The 18,920-nt window shown below is 36.2% G+C and overlaps 1 protein-coding gene across 1 annotated transcript in view; it reads left to right on the plus strand.

Moving 5' to 3' along the window:
• Positions 1-946: 946 nt before the first annotated feature.
• Positions 947-18,920, plus strand: part of KLHL32 (kelch like family member 32) — a gene marked incomplete at both ends in the record, with an annotated part of 91,493 nt that continues 73,519 nt past the window's right edge. Inside the window, 2 exons of the mRNA XM_080341137.1 lie at positions 947-969; positions 3,809-3,989. Coding sequence (XP_080197263.1) covers positions 947-969; positions 3,809-3,989 — 204 coding nt within the window. The remainder of the gene's footprint in view (positions 970-3,808; positions 3,990-18,920) is intronic.

Consider the following 18,920-nt stretch of genomic DNA (forward strand, 5'->3'; position numbering starts at 1 on the left):
CCACCTTATTCAGGTACTAGGAGGTCAGCATAAGATCTGTAGTGGTTTGACAACTTTGAAGAATAGTTATATTTTAGAACATCCTTTATCCTTTTTGTTACAAAAGCAACTTTCGGTAGTCATTAAGCAACATAATTTATATGGTTACTTAAATATTTTGCCTTTTATAAAAGCTATAGGGTTTTTAAATTGGATCATGGTGCTTATTTGTACTGTTTGTATTCGACAAAAGGTTTGTTTATCTCCAGGTTGACAGTGGTGCTTGGTCATGGTACTGATTAGTCAATCAAGAATGTTGTTCTGGAGGAAGTGGGAGCTGCCTTTTGGAGTGTACAGTCAGCCTGTCCCTTGTCCGCCACCAAATTGTCTTCAGAAAAAAATAATGTTGTCAAAGCATGAGTTGAGGTGTATGGGAAACCTCATAGACCCTAGACAGGCCTGTGAGATTACACTGTGAGAGATGTAAGACATAGCTGTATGTCATTCAGGGAGCAAACACCAAGAGATGCTTCTGGCCTACTGTTCAAATTGAGAGATTTTTTGGAAAGATATTTCCCTTCTTACTGCTCTTCCACTCTTTGGAAATAATATGTGTTCCTGAGTTTGCAGAAGGGACACATGCCTCAAGGACAGCAGATGCAGGAACTTCAAATGGTAGGGTGTGAATTTCTAGAAAATTCTAGAGGAAAAGCTACTTTGAAACTGTACTCAATCTAACCAACAAAATTTCACATGCACCTAATCTATATGGTGTGTCTTTCTGCAAAAGAAGAACCGAAGAAAATTTCTTTTGAATTGTACATCCTGAAAATATTGATCTTTAAGGCTGAGACTGTGTATGCTTTCAATTTTAATGTTCTTCTCCTTTCTCTCTTTCTAGCTGGAATGCTTGCTGCTTTCCCTACGGGATTATAAGCTTTGATATTCAGAAGAGCTAAAGTGAAAGATGCCATCGGAGAGGTGCCTGAGGTATAGTACTTGGTAGTGTGTAGAAAGTCATTCACATTTAGACTGATGTTTACCAAAACTGCAGTTAGCAGAGAGTAGAAAAGTGAGACTAATATTAGGTAGGAATTCACATTACTAAGTACATATCCATGTTATAATCTGCAAAATATTACTTTCTTGTTGCTCTCTAATGAAGAGAAGCATGCCTGGGATTGATTTGGGACTCACATTCTCTTCGTATGTTATCTTGTTTATGTCTTTGTCCATACTTTGGATTTTTTAATTGTGGAAGCAACTCGTATTTTACATTAATACATTTGAATTGGTTGCTGGTGATCATTTTTGGTGTGTCTAGTGTTACATTATTCAGGACATATATTACTCCTCCAGTTCCTTGAAATGACTTCAAAGCATTCTTTCCAAAGTCATCTTCCTGCTTTCCAGAATGTCCCATTCTATCTCCTTCCCTCATACAGAGTCTTAATCATCTATATGTACTTGCCAGTCTAGACTTTCTCATTTATTTGTGTTGACTACTGTCTCATTAGATAATTTGATATTTATGATATAATTAGTTTACCAGAGCACTTTCAGGCAGAACACTCAGCAGAATTTATTAATCTAGTTGCTTTTCTGCAGAACCTTATACTAGTCTGATACACTAGTAGTTCAGTTTTACAGAGTAGTTTACGCTCATGGGCAGATCTGGGAGCTCAGAGATCTACCTCATAGTATGAAACATCGTATAATTCCAGTTCTGTTCCCCTTTTACCTGCCACGCTTCTGTAGCAGTAGATAATCAGGAATTTCTTGCATTTTTATAGCTGTTCAGTGTATCAGCTGACAATATTGCTACAAAGAGGCCATGTCATGTTTAAGGAATCAGTGCTTTTTCATTCGTAAATTCCAGTTAAATTGCCTTGCACATGTATAGATTCTTCATATGTTGTTAACAGAAAGGTTACAGGCAATTGATTTTTTTTTTTTTTTTTTCCACTTTGGTCATTATATTGAAAAAAAGATTATGATATAGCTCAATTTAAAACCACAGATGCCTGATTTTATGTGTGTGTATGTGTATATATGTAAACACACACATATCTATATAAAATTTCCCCACCAAAGTTACCCTTCTGCCTTGTCTCTCTGATGTTTTCTATTGAGTGAAATAGTCCTTTCCTTGTGGAAAAGGACTTTCACCTCTGGATGATGGTGCAAAATCAAGAGGAATGAAAGTCTTGGTTCACAACATTGGGAGAGAGGCTAATAAAAGTGGAAATAAAGATAAACCATTTCTAGGTGTAATTAGCTTATTATACTTAAACAGGTTATCTTCCAATTTTTTAATGTTCTCAGTTCTCTTAGGAAAAAACAGAACGAAGCAACACGCCACAAGCTAACAACAACCTAAAAAAAACCCCAACAAACTGAAACCCCAGTCTTCTTCCAGGTTCTTAAGCGGGAAACCAAGGTCAGCCAACTGTATGCTGCAGTTCTCCAGGAACTGATAACAGAACTGATGGTTAACCTTTGATTTCAGATTCTTCGTTGTTGATGAATGCTGGAGGAAAAAAATAGTTTTATTAGTTTATTTTTTTAATACAGCAAGTTATTGAATTAATCGTTTTGAAATGTATGTGGCATATGTCCATGTATGAAACCTAAATTATTAGAAAGGCGGTGAAATTCAGATATAAGTTGTTCCTGTGTAATTCCGCTTTGGCCATCCTTCTTCTAGAAGTGATGCTTTGTTCTTGTCATTTTAAAAGATATGGTTAGATTAGAGCAAACAATCTGTAAAGCAGGTCTGTCTTAGTTTACAGGTGCCCAAGGTGCAGGAGTGGAATAGGCAGTAGAGGGGTTGTGTTGATGAGAAAGGAGAACATAGCAGTAAGTAACACAGCTGCTGTGTAGCATGTGTGTGGAGGGAATTATGTGACTGTAGTGGAAAGATGATAACATGTTTACCCCTTAATAAAAAAAAAAGAATTATACCTTCACTTTATTTTACTCAGGAATGACTCTGTAAACTCACCTTCTGTAAAAACCTAGAATCTCAAGCAATATAAATTGTTGTAGTCTCACAGATTTCAAATGAACAGCATTGCTTTGTGCCAAAGAGGATTTGCAGATATGTTTGATTTATTTCTGTTTGCATCAACAGTTATACTGTCTCTTTCTTCTGCTATAGAAAAGGGAGCTGCAATCAGACAATCCTAGGCTGGATGACATGCAAACTTATACAAGGAGATATTCAGAGGTGGTGGAAGGCCTCAGCATTTTAAAAACAAGCAAACATCTTTTCCCCCCAATATACACCAACCAAACAAAAAACCTCCACAACACTGCCTAATTGTGAATGAACTGAAATGGTCTGAAAACATTCAGTAATGCACTATCAGACAAACAGGCCACCTGAGACCATGAGTCTATTCTTTTAGTAGGACTAGTTACATACATACACAGATGCTTCTTTCCACTAATAGAGTGGAAATCAGTTTGAGCTACTTTAAGTTTTCTGTCACTTCATTGACCTAGGCCCTTTAGTCTTCTCTCTTAATTCTAAAATGATTCTGAATTAGTTCTACGAGTCCAGCTGACTTCCAGTGCAGCAAATGAAAATCAGAATATTTGAAGTTTTAAAATTTGAATATAAATGAGGTTTCATAACACTTTGTTATACTGAATTTCTCTTGTGATGTCTGTACCATATAAAGATTTTTGCCTGACAGGGTTCATGACTTTTTTCTTTCCAAGAATTATCAAACAATCTTGTCTTAGAAAATGTTCTTCTGTATTTGTGACATAATCTGCTTGTTTCTGACTTTTTTGATAAAATCTTTCCCCTTTCCCCTCTCAGTGTTCAGGAAATGCTGACAGGTCAGAGGCTTTGTCAGTCCAGCTCCCATAATGATGCTGTCCTGGCAGCCCTGAACCAACAAAGAAGTGATGGTGTTCTTTGTGATATCACCCTCATTGCTGAAGAGCAGAAATTCCACGCACATAAAGCTGTCCTGGCAGCCTGCAGTGACTACTTCCGAGTAAGTCCAAAGTATTTTTTTTTTCTGTTTTTATAATAATATTCAGAATTATGCTGGGGAATGGGGGCAGGAATGGTGATAGATACCATACTGAACAAGCTTTAAATTTGAGCCTGAAGAAAATTCAGGATTATTACACATTCAGTAGCTTGTACAACTTTAAGTATCCATATACCTGTCATGGAAAAGTAATGTTAATAACATCATTACGGTTTTTATCATTATTTATGATTAGTCTTTCTTCTCTCCCTTCCAGTAAAGACAAGCAGTATACATCTTTCTATGAATCTTATGCTCCAGTAAAGTCAGAAAATTGAAGTTGTGATTAGAACATGGAAAGATGAGGAGAAGGAATTTAAATATTAATGTATGCAATTTAAGTCAGCTTGAGAGTAGATTTTTGTAGGGATGTAAATGATTACTCTCAAGGACGAGGCCATAGTAATTTTTTCAGTGTAATAAAACTTATTTTCAGAAAAAAATGTTTCTGATATGTAGAGATTAATATATTCCCTGAGAAATCTGATTCAGGTACTCAGCATGGAAAATTGAACCCAGGTGCTAAATTGGAGTAGCTGAAAAATTGAATTTTCTAATAGTAAGAGCATTCTTTATATGAAGCAATTCTACTAACCTTCATTATAATGTACCTGTTCAAAATGTTGGACTGTCTATAACTCTTTAGTTGACTGTCTTTTTTCTAAGTATGAGTCATCCTGTTGTTATTCAGTGATTAAAGTGGAAATTAATTTAAAAGGTCTGTTTTCTCTAACAAAGTAAGTTTATTTACTATTTTGCCTACACTATAATTGTAGTGCTACGAACTTCTTTGTGGTGACCTTTGTGTTTTGTTACAACAGTAATACAGTGTATGACAACTGTTCCGTATCCTTAATTGCATGAGCAGAATTTTTATCTTCCTGTCAACTCTGTCTCTGTCTTTTGGTTAGAACTGAGACTTAATTTATTCTGTGTGTTTAAGAAATATTGTTAACCTTGATGTTACTTTCTCTGTGCTGATGGTGAGCCAATTTATTGCTCATTTCTTTGAGCTTGTCTGCATACTTACATGTTCTGCTCCTGCAGATTTTGCACCGCCATGGCTGCTGATGTTGCTTCGTCATGGCACCCTGGCCTAATGTAACACAGGCTGCTTATCGCTTTTTTCCTTTTACCCCAGTGCACAGAGAGGGATTTTGGAGCTCTCCAGCTGTATATACTTGTTGATGATGGACGTACTACGGGGTTGCTGTTCTGGTTAGGTTGAAATATTTTAATAAGAGTGCTGCATCATTCCTCTGCGTCTGTGACATACCTTCCTTCTAGTGCTTATTGTACCCAGTGCATAGGAACATCACAGGGTGGGCAGCTGTACCCACTGTTCAAGCAGTGTGGTAGGAACAGCTTCTACCTTGGTCACTTATTGATTGACCTTGAGATTTTGGGCACTGTGACTCACCCTGTTATTTCCAGTTGAGCTACTTGGTATTTGCTGAACAGCTATTGAATATTAAAATCTTAATACCCTATGGAAAAAAAAAAAGAAAACAAAACCAACACAGTTTCACAATAGATCAAATTCCTAAGTACTACATAAATCTTTTGTATTAAAACAATACTGAGAGAATGGTCTATGCATTGTTTAGCAATTTGATCTGCCTCAAAATAGTTATAATTTGGTAGGACATATTGTTCAGATTTTAGGTATCAGCTATAAACGTAGAACTCGTGCTTCCTGAAATCAGTCAAATACTTTCTATTATTAATGGACAAAAAGCTTTGTTAGAAAAATGTTAAATGAGATTTATGATCTGTAGGAAGATGGCAAAAAAAGTTACTGTAGACTATGTTCCTGGTTCCAGTAGTTCAGAAAAAAACCCAAAAGATGATTAAAAAGTAATAATGTTTTGTATTTTAACTGAGATTATTAATGGATTTACATCTAGGGGGATTTGGCCTAATTTGAGCTACTCACGTATTCATTTTCTGAGATTTAGGAAAATGACACCAAGCTTCATTCAGAGTCAGTGAAGAGAAAATAAAGAGTTTCCAGAGGATGACAGAGGAGGATAGAAGATTTATTTAGAATGAAATGAATCACCATCTAGAAGTGCCACATCCATCTCTGCTGGTCATTAAGACTAGACTCACATGCTTCGAATTTAGCTGTTAATATCACATAAGATAATTTCTACCTTTTGTTTTTCCTGGATTTTCTTGGAGGAATTGTTGGAAGAACCTTGCGGATTTTCTAATCCTGAAGAAGTTGTTGCCATGAGAAACTTACCTTTCATTGCAGTGGACCTGATTTTGGGAACATCAGATATTGGAGTTGCCTTGAATAAAACTGGTATGACAACACTGTATATCAGTGTGACACAACTTGCCTACCGTAGTTTCTAGCCTCTGTGGCTCTTTTCTAAGACAAGCCAGAGACCTGAGCTTCAGCAGATACCAAGGGCCTGCCTTCCAGGGTAACAGCCTTCCATCCCTTCTTCCAGTTGGGATAGTTAGTCTTGTAGTTCCAGCTGTGGTGAAACAATGGAATTTAAATCCTGAGCATAGCATCTATTTTGGGAGTTTGTTACATTTGTACACCAAAATGTGTTGGTTTTTTTTCTTAAGAAAAACAAGCCCATAGGAAATTGCATAGAAATACCACATCAAAAATACAGACATAAATTGCATTCTTAGACACTTGAAAATTGGTGTTTTCCATTTGTTTTCTGTTCTATATGTTCTGAAGGACATCTTTCAAAATGTGAGAAGGAATACAGTAAATGCCCTAAAAGACTCATCTAAAGAATAGTAAACATATGTATTTGTATGTTTTTTGTTTGTGGTGGTGGTTTTTTTTTTTTTTAAAAAAAAAAAAAGGAACAAACAGCATTTTAGGCAAACTTTTCTGTATGACGTGCTGTAATTTGCTGTTTGTCTCAGTCTGTTGCAAGGAGACAAGGCAGTTGAGTTAGTGTGTGTGCATTGTGATAGCTCTAGCAGGCTAAGTGATTTCCAATTAAAAGATTCTTTTTCTTTTTTTCCCCTCTGGGAGCAAAATGAAATGCTACTGCATGACTTCATTAGTAGGCATTTACAGTGTTGGCAGGTGATTATATAACCTCAAGATTTTCTTGTACAAAATGCATTAGTTTTCCCGTCAGAAAAAATCCTTTCTTCCTTATTTTTCGTTTGAGTGGGTTCATAGTCACAGGACTTTGATCTTTCTCAAAAAGATACAGATTTTTCCATGTAATCTGGATGAACAAAATTATATCGATTAACTAGAATAAATTTTAAAATCTCAATAATATTCTAATTTTTTCTACAATGAGCATGTTCAATTCTTATAAGAATCTTCTCTGAAACATACATACACACTTTGCATACACACTTTGTACTTATAATTGTGACAGTTGATTCTTAAGCAGTTTATTTTCAGGGTTTTTCTGTGTGATCTTTCCTCCATGTCAACAGATAATTTCTTTGTGTGTACACAACATTGTTGATTGTTTGTATTTTGCAATATATTGCCTTGTGTCTTTATAAGGTTAGAGAATTAATTTTATTAAGAAATCCCCAAGGTATGAAAGACTGTATGGTGCAAATAGCTTTCAAGGTCTTCTTGTTATGTGAATCATAAAGAGGAAAAGGGTCTCTCTAATACATCTTAGGGATAGATCCAAGGATCTAGTTCTAAGAAATCAGAATTACTGGCTGCTTTTGCAGTATAATGTGATTTTTGGTTTTCAGTGTTTTACCATTGATGTGTGTATACCAAATGAATGGTATTTTTCTTGTTATTGTTTCCTTGAAGTGATGCTACTTAGAAATTCCCTTTCCAGATAATATTTAAAAATGTTAGCTTTTTTTCCACTGGACCAAATTAACTCCATTGTTCTAGCAATATGTAGACATTACTGAGATTTTTGTGCTGAAAGAGGCTTTCACCCTCACTCTTAGCTTCCTGTGTAGGCTGAGAAATACTTCCCCTTCTTACATATCTAAACTTTCCCTGGGATCATTTTCATTTGGTTTTCTCAGTTGGAAATTATTACATATTTGAGAAACTAAACTATTTCATCTGCATTTATTACCTAACATCTTTGATAGATCTCAGTCACATAGATTCACCGTGTCATCTAACATTGTTTCTAAAGTAATGCTTTATTTCATTTTTCCCAAGCATACAGAATCATTGCTTTTGTTAATGTTGTATATGCATTTATCTTTTTTCTATATATTTTTTTTTAAACCCAGCAATGTGGCTGCTGTCAAAAACATTTACAAGAGTCTTCTGTTTTCTGAATTCTATTTTCCAATTCCCAACAGTTGTTATGCTGTCGGAGTAAATAAGTTTCTGTTGCAATTCTCGTAGTATGTGAATAAATTAATTGCAATTCTGCTGCTGCTGGATGGTAGACAATATGGTGTCTTATTCTCTGAGTCATCCTCTTGATTATTTTTTGCTTTTTTGGAGTTCCTATATGGTAAGTGCACTACGAGTAAGTATGACAGAATCAACTGCAGTTAGTGAGATAGGCCATAGGAGACTGTGGCTTATTGCCTCTAATTAAATTAGTGTTATAACAGCATGTGGTGTTTGGTTACTCTTTATTTGATGCATTTTCTCAGCTTAAAAGCAGGTCAGAAAGGAGTCATTGCAGCCATGTTGCTGTAATTGCCAACTTTCTTTTCTTGCTCCAGGCTACTTCAGTTCCACTTTGCAGTGCTGCTTTAGCCAGTGTTCTGAAGTTGGGCTGAGCTCAGCTGCAATTTCTGTGTTGCTAAGTGTCTGCCCATGGAAAGCCAATTTATTGTGGCAGGCCTGTCGTAGAGAACTGTTTCATACCTGTTTTCTTCTCAGTCCCTGTAGTCTGATGAAGAAGGCTGATATTTCAGAACATTGTTGGATGCAGTAGACTTTCTTCTATGTTTTGTAATCTTCATCAGTATCTTCCTACACAACCTCAGGAGACATTAAAGCTATTACTCTGTGGGTGTAGCGAATCTGAAATCACCTTCTGCTCCAACCACCCGAAGGAATTATTTGGGCAGTGTGTCACTTCTAGCTTCAGTGGGTAGGACCTACATACTGTTTTAATACCGTGAAAGAGACAAGACGGCTGAAGAGCTGAAAACATGGCCCATATGTTGCACTTGTACGTACAGCTGGTGTTAGGATGTTGTAGCACTATTGAAATAGCTGTTTTTCTTTTGAATGCTCCACTAGGGTTTCTTGCATTCCCCTTGATTTGTATAAGGAGAAGCCCATCACTATGCAAATACTTCTGCCTTTTGTGTTGCTCATAGTGCTTGTTGGAAGTTTTAGAGGAAGTACCTTTCTTTAAAGAAATTTTTTAACTACTTCATTGTCAAAAGTGGCATTTTTTTTTTTTTTTACACCCTACTAACAGCTAGTTAGTCATTTTAGTAAACTGAAATGTGATATTATTGGCTGGTTGAATTCACATCACCTTAGGCCTTCATCTCATAAAAGGCAGAATTTAAGCAGTGTAATCTCTGCATTTGACTGCCCTGAAGAGCTTTGTAAAATGCTGCTGGTTGCTTATCTTTGGCAGGAGTTAATCTGCCTAAGTCCACCTGTTTTCAAACATAGACATCTAAAACCTCTCTGAGTCCCAATCCACTCTTATTGGATGTCCTAAAGTGTGAATGATGAATGAATTAAACTGCCTCTCTGTCTACTACTTAATAGTTAGTGCCTCAAAAAAGGGAGATGCCCCTAACGCCATTGGGTGAGAATGAAGAATGGCTGTATTGTGTTGGCTCACTGGTTAGTTGCTTTAGCAGTAGCTGTGATACCTGGAGAAAAAGACTAAAACCATGTATGTGATGTGTCCCCGAAAACTCCTGAGCTGAATAAAAACCTGGCCTTCCAAAGTCATAGGGTGCCAGCTATACAAGTAGGCAAAAAATGTACATAAAACCCACTTGAAATCAAAATTGCTGAATATCAGAGCACCTTATGAAATGTCCATCTGCTTTTTCATAAGCTCTTATACCTGGCTCTTAAAGTTCCACCTTACCAGAGTTAGATTTTGGGTAAGAAGGGGTAGGTGTTAAAACTATACAATTTATGGAGATAATTAAATTGACATCAACGTGATCTGGTAGTTTGGAGGGGGGTTGTTTGTTGGAGGTGAAGGAAGAGCCAAAGGATAAATGAGCACAGTCAAATGAAGACTACTAAAAATAAATCTAAGACATGATTTTATAGAGGCATCTCAGCTGATGATGAAAGCTACTGTGACAAATGACTGCAATATTAACACAAGCTTGGTTAGTCAAGTCATTCTACTTTTATTTAGCAAATTGTTAGCGTTTAGTTACTTTTGTAGGTTTTATCAGTAAAAGGATATGGAAAAGCAAAGAAAAATGGTCCATGAGCTGGTTTCATTCTTTGGTCTTTTTCTAAAATACTTTAATATATACATGTTAGTGGGAATTAAAGGTACTTCTTTAGCAAAATTATGCTATAATCTTAATGGAAAGCAAGATTTATAATCATAATGGAAAACAGGGTTGTTTTAAAAGATCAAACCCTTAAAAGTGGACCAAATATGAAAGGTATCTAGCACAAACTTTCATAAAGTGAACCATTTTGAATTTCAACACTAGGCTTCTTGCATAACAAGCATGTTTTTGCAGTTATGCTGTAGAATAGAAGATACTTGTTGTAGTTTAGTACTCGTTGGAAGATTTGGGTGTCAGTTTCTAATGAAATTTACATCATGTTAGAAATTGCTTTCAAAGTAGGTAATTGTAATAATAACTAAGATTATGTTACTCCAGTTCTGTCAGATTAAACTTTGCTGTGCAACAATTTAATTATGGCTTGTATGCACTGAGGTGGGGAACTTGTCTTGATGGTACTATATGAAGTACCCTTTTAAAAATAAGGCCCTTAAAGATGTCAAAGTTTTGATCATGGTCTGTCCTGCAAAAAGAAATCACAAGAAGCTTTGCCTCCCTGAATTATATGTATTGTGGTAGTTAAAGTCCTAGTTCAACAGCTAGCTGACTTTCATTCCATTTTTATTTTGGGCTTGCTTTTGATATCAGTTGCTAAAATCATCAAAGGACATGAACAATAGGCTTATGCATTCACTGGGAAGCATTAAACCAATTTAAGCCAAAATTTGCAAATGTGACTCATACTTTTCTGTGCTTGACTGGAGATGCTGGAAAAAAAATCTGGTTTAAGTTATGCTGCTCCCTTTCTATTCCAAAAGGCAGGCCTGCTTAAGAGTGTCTGTTGTTAGGACAGATGAGTTCACATTGCTGCAGATTCCTCATTAGGAGTAGTATGCTACAATCCATCCTTTTTCCTTGTGTTATGTTTGTGCATCTAGGCAGAAATTTGAGGAAGACACATTATGCTATTAAACTCAGACTATCATAACTTGTTAGCAACAAATGCTTATATTAATGACTGGGAGTGAAGACCCTGTGCCTTAAAACAGCCAATAAAATTACTTTGCAGTATACAAACAGGAAAAAAATATCCCATTCTTAGCTGCTGTGAACAGTAGGGTATATCTTCCATTTTCGTTACTGATTTCAAAAGATACTAAGAAAGTGATATCTTTTTGTATTAACAGTGCAATGCAGTAAGTGTGTTGCATATGTCATTGATTTGGTAAGCTCTTAGGGGCTGTGTAATCACGTATCACTGTCTGATACTGATATACTAAAAGAAACACCAAGGTTCTGTGGAGTTTGCTTTGTCGTATGAGACTTCAGCACTGTGCATAAAATAATGTTATTTTTTTCTGCTGCTCAGTTTTCCTTTTATTTCTACACATTTCTTTAACTATATATTCCCTTAAGCTGTGAGTGATAGCTGACCTTTTCATTTTACAGGATTCATTTTAGTTGTATGGCAAATGCTTAAAAAACAATATTTAGGTAGATTTCATTGAGCAGATGAATTAATGCAGGCTCAGTTATCAGTGATTGACGTTATGTGACATTTTCCCTGGGAATTTATATAGAACTTTTTCAGAAGAATCATGTAATGAGCCTCTTAATCATATTTCATGCAGTTGGTATTGATGGATATGTTTTTCAGTGTGCAAGAGACTCTAGAGAACATGGCTGTTGATTGATTTTTAGGATAGACAGGCTTAAATTGCAAGGAAAACAAAGAAAAATACAACATGCTAATTATGAGAAGAGCAAGCTACGTTTTTACATGCAGTAAGGAAACATTAACATATTGAATTGTTTATTTGGATAAGTATATATATTACAAATCTAGAACATAGTTGATATTTGATGTGGACATTGTAATCTGTCAAAGTAGTATTTTGACTCCTGTTAATACATTTTAAATATATTTTTGTTGTTGTGATAGGTGAAAACAGCAAAGCAGAAATAATATTGCTTATGTCATGAAGGATTAGAACATGGAAGAACACCCAAAGGTAAATTCAGGAGTAGTACAACAAAGGAGATTAAATAGGTTATGATTTATTTAATTACCATTACTGTTACACAGTCAGTGAGGTTCTACTTTTTTGTACAACCTGCAAAGAAGAATGTTTAGGCCTGAAAGAGTTAATAGGCCAAATAGATAAGGTAGTCTCGGGACTGGATACTTACAAGTTTGAGTGACCTATATACAGATAGGCTTAGGTCCTAAGTCAGAAATTATGCATGACTGAGCTGTTCTGTTGATGCCAGTAAGATTTCTCACAGGCTTAACATGATACATGTGATAAAAAAAATCTTGAGGTATCACATCGTAACTGAGTTCCCTACACAGTGGTGCAAATTGATCCAGGATCTCTCAAGTGTTAGTTTACTTTCTTCATAGCTTTTCTGATGCATGAGATGAGAAGTAGGATCAATTCCTGTAAAGAAAAAGATGTGAAACAGGTGAATATAGAAGTGCATATACTGTGGGATGCAAATTTGAATAAAACACTGCACTTAATGAAGATGCCTGTCTATTTTAAAATAATTTTTAAAAGAACTCAAGCAACGTAATTGTGGAGTTGCAGAGGCAGAAATTTGAGATGACAATTCTGCTCTTCTAAAACAGTAAAACAATGCTAGATAGTGTTATTTGACTTAAAGTCAGTGCAAGAAGATAAATAGCTAAGGAAAACCTTGGTGGTTACGTTAATCAGTTCTTTACCAATTAGTTTGCTCAATAGACAGAATAGAAGTATAAATTAAGTTCTTTGTTTTCTTCAGATATTTCTGAATTAGGTGGAAAAAAAAGTTAGTTAAATAGTTAATGTGACAAACAAACAAATTGGTGCATTTTAATTTTTTTCCTCTACAGCTCAGCCTCAGTAATAAGAGGCTGGATGGGATGGCATACTTAAAGATTAATTTATGTTAAGACTGATAAGAATTTTTTCCTATAACATTTGACCATAGTGCTTACAATATAGTTGATACTTAGTAGGAAAAAAGAGAGTAAGTTTTTAACACAGAACTCTGTACTGACTTAGAGATGAGAAAACTCAAGTGCATTAAGTTTAACTTGCTGTTAGTTCATCTTGACTTCCTGGGTGTTCGTCTTTTTGAGGATGGTGCCATGAAAGGAACTACAAGAATGCTGGTTCACGCTGTGCCAACTTTCCACTCTCCCTATCTGGTGGTGGTTGTGAGGAAGTGCAGCAAAGGCTTCTGCACTTTACAGTAGAAAATGTGTCAGGTTTCTGAACAGCCACACAAGAACAGCAGCTGGAAGTAAAAGCAGGCTCTTGGACATCAGTTGCAAAAGCCTTCCTCTGCCAGTTAGAGTCAAGGATGAAAGGTGAGAGGGTAATGAATATAGCTTTTAATGAAGGTGATTGTGAAGTATCCAAGGATTTTATCATCATGTTTGCTGATCTACTGCTAAGTCTGCGGTTCAACTAGAATTTGTATAGTTCAGAGCTGTGCGTTGGGGGGGAGGTCCAAGTGTTTGTTTTATACTGTAGTGGACTTGAAACCAGGGCTGCTGGTAGTTATCAAAACAATGTTTGAGAAAAAGGAGGAAATTTGGAAAGGTTGCTTTTTGGGTTGCTGTAGATTGCTGTAGTAAGCTCAGCTTACTTTCTGGTTTTCAAAGCTTATATTTATTTTGAAAGTTGCGTTTAGAGTTGAATCAAAGAAAAATGGATAATGATGAATGTCTCTTCACATTCTCTCTGAGGGAACTTTGAGATATTTTAGAGGTAATTGCTATGCACTGGAACCATGTACTTTGTTCTTAAAGTCAAGGTATTTCTTGAAGGCAGTAATTTAAATGGTCATTTGCTCACCTCCCATTGGGAACATACCAGAAAAGGCAGCTAGGGGCTGATGTAGCTGAAATAAGGAGTGAGCCATAAGAAGGTCAAGATAGTCAAACTGGAGACATGTTGTGTGGATTTAGCCTCTCATAACTGGTGGTCTATAACTTCTTAAAGACTCACTCACCTAAAGCTTTTAAACTAGAAGTGACTTTATGTGAATTAAGATAAGTGAAAGAAAACTCTGGTTCTTATATATAGTTCTTTTACGTAGAAATCTATATAGTCAGTGGAAACAAACTTCCAGGTGCAAACATTTTTCTGTTTATTATTGCCATCATTTTTGTAGCTCTTATTCTAGAAACAGTCATCTTCAGAATTTCTTCTGTTCTCCTGAAATGAGTATGCTAAAAGGACCCAACTCTGTCTTGTCTCTTCAGCTTTTGTTCTTCAGTTCACTCAAACCATTACTCTTGGTATTGAAGTTTTCATCTGTTTTAGGCATCTAGGCTAAGCTAAGGGTTCAAGCTTCCTCTACCATTAAGGAGTATAAAAAAAGTTTATCCCACTACATTCTGTAAATTGATGTCTAAACATGCTTATAACTATCTATTGATTACCCTGAAAACACTTTCTCTTACTTTTGTTATACAGCTACCTAACTTCAGATACTGTTATTACAGGCCCTGATGACAATTCCCTCTCCTTTTCTCTCAAGTTTCCAGGTATTTTACTAATTTTCCTTCTATCCAGTATTTACCCAATGTATTGTATTATTGCTCATCTAATGATTAATTCATTTCTCTTAAATGTTGAACAGGTTTTATGCAGATTTAAATTAGAATCCAGTGGTTACCTCAGTGTTCAAATATTTATATATTTTAACTCCCAGCAGAAAGCTTATAAAACCTCAAAAATAAGAATCCCAGTTTATTTCCACAGGCTGTAGCAGTAAGTTACTTATAATTTTGGTCACTGTATTTTTTTTAACAGCGTAACAAGTTTGTTCATTTCATATTCATTTACCTGTCTCCTGAGGCTGTGTATGTTTTATGATTCTGTTTCTTGCCTTAAAAGGCCACTAAGTTGTGTGGAATTTTCTGAAATGTTTTTTTTTTCTTTAAAATACCATACAACTTGGTTGTTTTGTGATTATTTAATGCTTGCTATGCCTGTTATGGCTGTAAGAATGAGTGAGGTGTACAAGTGAGTACAAGCTCATTTCTTTCATCTATATGGATCATCTGAGTAAGTAAAAAAAACAACTCAAAGGCAGGGTGCAATTTTGTACCTCACTATTTCAGTCAGCAATTTGTATTTTGGGGATTTTGAATATCATATTGTGTTTCGGTGACCTCTGTTCTTAAAGTTGTATGTTATGAAGGAGTCTGTGCATGTTGCTTCAGTGCTGCCTGAATGATAAAATAAATGTATCTAAATATGTTTATTGTCTTATTTTAACAGCAATATATTATTCTGATTTGTTGGTGTTTTACACCCATCTTAACATTTTGCTTTTGAAATCTAAGCAGCAGTAAAAGCTGAGCATGGGAAGTTGAGCTCAATGACTGTGCTAAGCCTCCTTTACTCAGGCTATTCTGCCCAGTTACACCAGATCTGATCATATCTGGGCCTGGTCACCCCATTGTTCTGTGCCATTCAATTTTGAACTCTTGTCATCTTTTGTGTTCTGTGTTTCCAGAAAAAAAAAAACACCAACATTTTATAAAGGTGCCTTTGGCAGCTGAGGGCAAAGTAGTGAACCTACATGCTGTGTATTAAATGCCCACCAAATTGCCATGTTCTTTGAAGTCAGGTTTTTAAGAATCATAGAGCTGGTTTATGGTTTGATTATTTTTATCCAAGGACTGTGTGCTTTGTTGTTTTCCTTTGGGAATGGTTCTCTAGCTCTGTTTCTGTTTCAGAGCAAGATTAGAAGAAGAATGGAGAACTGATTCCTCCCTTCCTTCTCTTTTTACAGCTAATAAAGCGTTTGCCTGCCACACAAACATCTGGCCATTCTAATTTATAGCTTCTTAAACAAGTGTGAGCTCAGGTGGAATGCCACAAATGGCATATATCCATTTGTGACAGGATGTTGATCCCTGAATTTTGGAAGAGTTGTCACGGAATGGCAACTAGATTGTGTTTTCTTTTGGGGAATTAGTTTATTTAATTAAAATCTTGACTAAACCAGCAGAATTTAAACAATCACTTTATTTCCCACAATGTTGGCTCATTGACTGATTGCATGGCAGAACAAACCCTAGATATTTAGAGGAACTGGAAGAAAAGATGGGTCCCCTCACCAGTGGGTTTTATTACAGAATGGATCTTTAACACGTTGGCAACTTGTACTGCCTACTCTCATGAAGGTCTTGGAGGAGAAATGAGGCGTTTTCAAAGAAGATTTTGTTTTGTCCAAGTAGAAGTATTTTAAAATAAAGTATGACATATTAGCATTGTTGAATGAAATTAATAACTAATGAATTAACATTTCATGGTTAGCAAAATTTGGTAACTTTTCTGATAAGGTTGACTTTGAACTGTGCACTTGTCCAAATATTTTGTATTTAATTGTTTACTTGTCTGTCACTTGGACATCTACCTGAGGTGTTTATCTTATTGCCTTGTTTTTAGTGTACCCCAGGGAAAAATGAAATGGGCTACTAGCCTTGCATTAAAAGCATGACTGATGGATCTGCTTAAGCTCATAAAACCTCAGAGTGTATTCAGAGATGCATCTGAAATAAGGCTGTGTCAGCCCAAGCATAACTCATGCTCCAGCTATTGGTGAAGTCTCAAGCCAGAATGTAATGATCCATATGGTTCTGCAGTTAAAACTATAATATTAAAGTACAGTGGTGCAAATTAAAGACTGAATTTGAGCTCAATTTCTGCTTACCATTGAACAGATATTTTTCATGCTGGATTAAACCTTTAAACCATCAGGCTGAGAAGGAAATTTGGCTGCTGGTGAAGGCAGTGTGGATCACTGAGCAGTACCAGCTTCATCTGTGTGGGAGACTGCTTTCCTGGAGGCTAATCCACTTTAGCTGAATGTGAAGTGTCTGAGGACCATTGCAGACCTTATCTTTCAGTTAAATTCTTTGGCCTTGCCACCTGAAAAACAAATGTAGTTCATACTCAGTATCAAAAATTTCCACAGAATACTCAGAGGATAGTATGAGAGAAAATGAACTCCATGTAACAGCTGTCACACAAAGCTGTGGTCCTGTGGCTTACTGGCAGCTACAGTTCTGATAGCCCATTGCACTATTGGGCTATGTCTGTACCAGTAAATAAGACGGATAAGGGCTTGTTTTCTGGCCCTAAAAGCAAACTGGCACAGCATGACTTGTGTCCATATGGCTAAACCTTTTCCTCTCTGTAAAGAGGCTGGGTTTATCCATGCTGTCTATTTGGAGCAGCCATGGTTTGAGTTATCCCCTGAGCCACAGCCTGGGCCTTGCCTGGGAGAGTGCTAATTGGCAGGGGGTCAAAGCTTTGCTGGAGATTGGGTTTGTTAAATGCTGTGGATAATTACAGAGTGACTGAGTCAGTGGTCGATCCTGCTGAGTGTACTAAGGTAGGTGTAGTAATAAACCCTGTGTAAGGACCATGTTGGAATCTGTGGTGCAATAAAATAGCTTCCTAAAGGTAACTTTGATAAATCTACAAAGAAAAACTGCCAGTTCTTCATAGATGTGATTTATGCTCTACAGATTATTTCTTTGTAAGCTTAACACATTTTATGTGACATCCAGCCCTTGATCAGACTAGAAACTTTATTAGTAGCCACACTGGTTTTTTTTTTTTGATGATTCCTGTGTACAAACAGTTGCTCTTGCACAGTCAGAGAATGCAGAGCATGCAGCATTTTGTGTCACTGAGCATTTCCAGCCTTCCTGCAGGCACTCTGGTGGAACTGAGTGTACAGAGAAGGTGCGTAATCTAACCTTGTAAGAGCTAAGTAGACAGCTGTTGTTTTGAGATTTAGGTATTGATGTAGGGAAGAAAATATTATCCAACAAGTTTATTTAGTAGTGAATTTCTGAGAAAAGGAGCTTGTTTCTTCCAGACACAAACTGGAGGTCTGCTTTTGCAGGAGAACAGGTGGTTGCTGGGTACCTTGCAGTTCCTGGCAAGCCCTGAAGCCTCACAGTAGCTATTAGAGTGCATTTGCTACATCTAAATGACGATGAAGTCTTCAACTCCGATTACAATTTTTAATGGAATTAGAAAAGTGCCTGAATTGGTTAGATTTTTTTTTTTTTTTTTCTCTACAGGTATATTTCATTGCTGTGTCTTAATACATTTGTTTGATAAACCTTTTAAACTATTTGATGCTTCTTTTGTGTTGCCAGTTCAGAAGCAGCCCTGATTGGAAAAGAAATTGCAAAAATACAAGGAGTGACCTTGTGATAAATTTCACTCTTGGTTGTATTGGATGATTTCCAGGCAACAGATTGATGTCAAATTATGGCATTTTACTGTTGAAAATGATAACACTTTCAGAAGAAATTACTTATTTGCAGGAAACACTCAGTTCTTGAAGGAAGCCACCTGGGTCTAGGTGAACACTATCTGCTAAACTGTTAGAAGGTGTAGGACTTTTTTTTTTCTTTGAACTCAGCAGTGCTTGATGGACAGGTTGCAATATGAAACCCGGTGTGCT

The sequence above is a fragment of the Nesoenas mayeri genome, assembly GCF_963082525.1.
Source record: "Nesoenas mayeri genome assembly, chromosome: 3".
Classification (NCBI taxonomy): Eukaryota; Metazoa; Chordata; class Aves; order Columbiformes; family Columbidae; genus Nesoenas; species Nesoenas mayeri.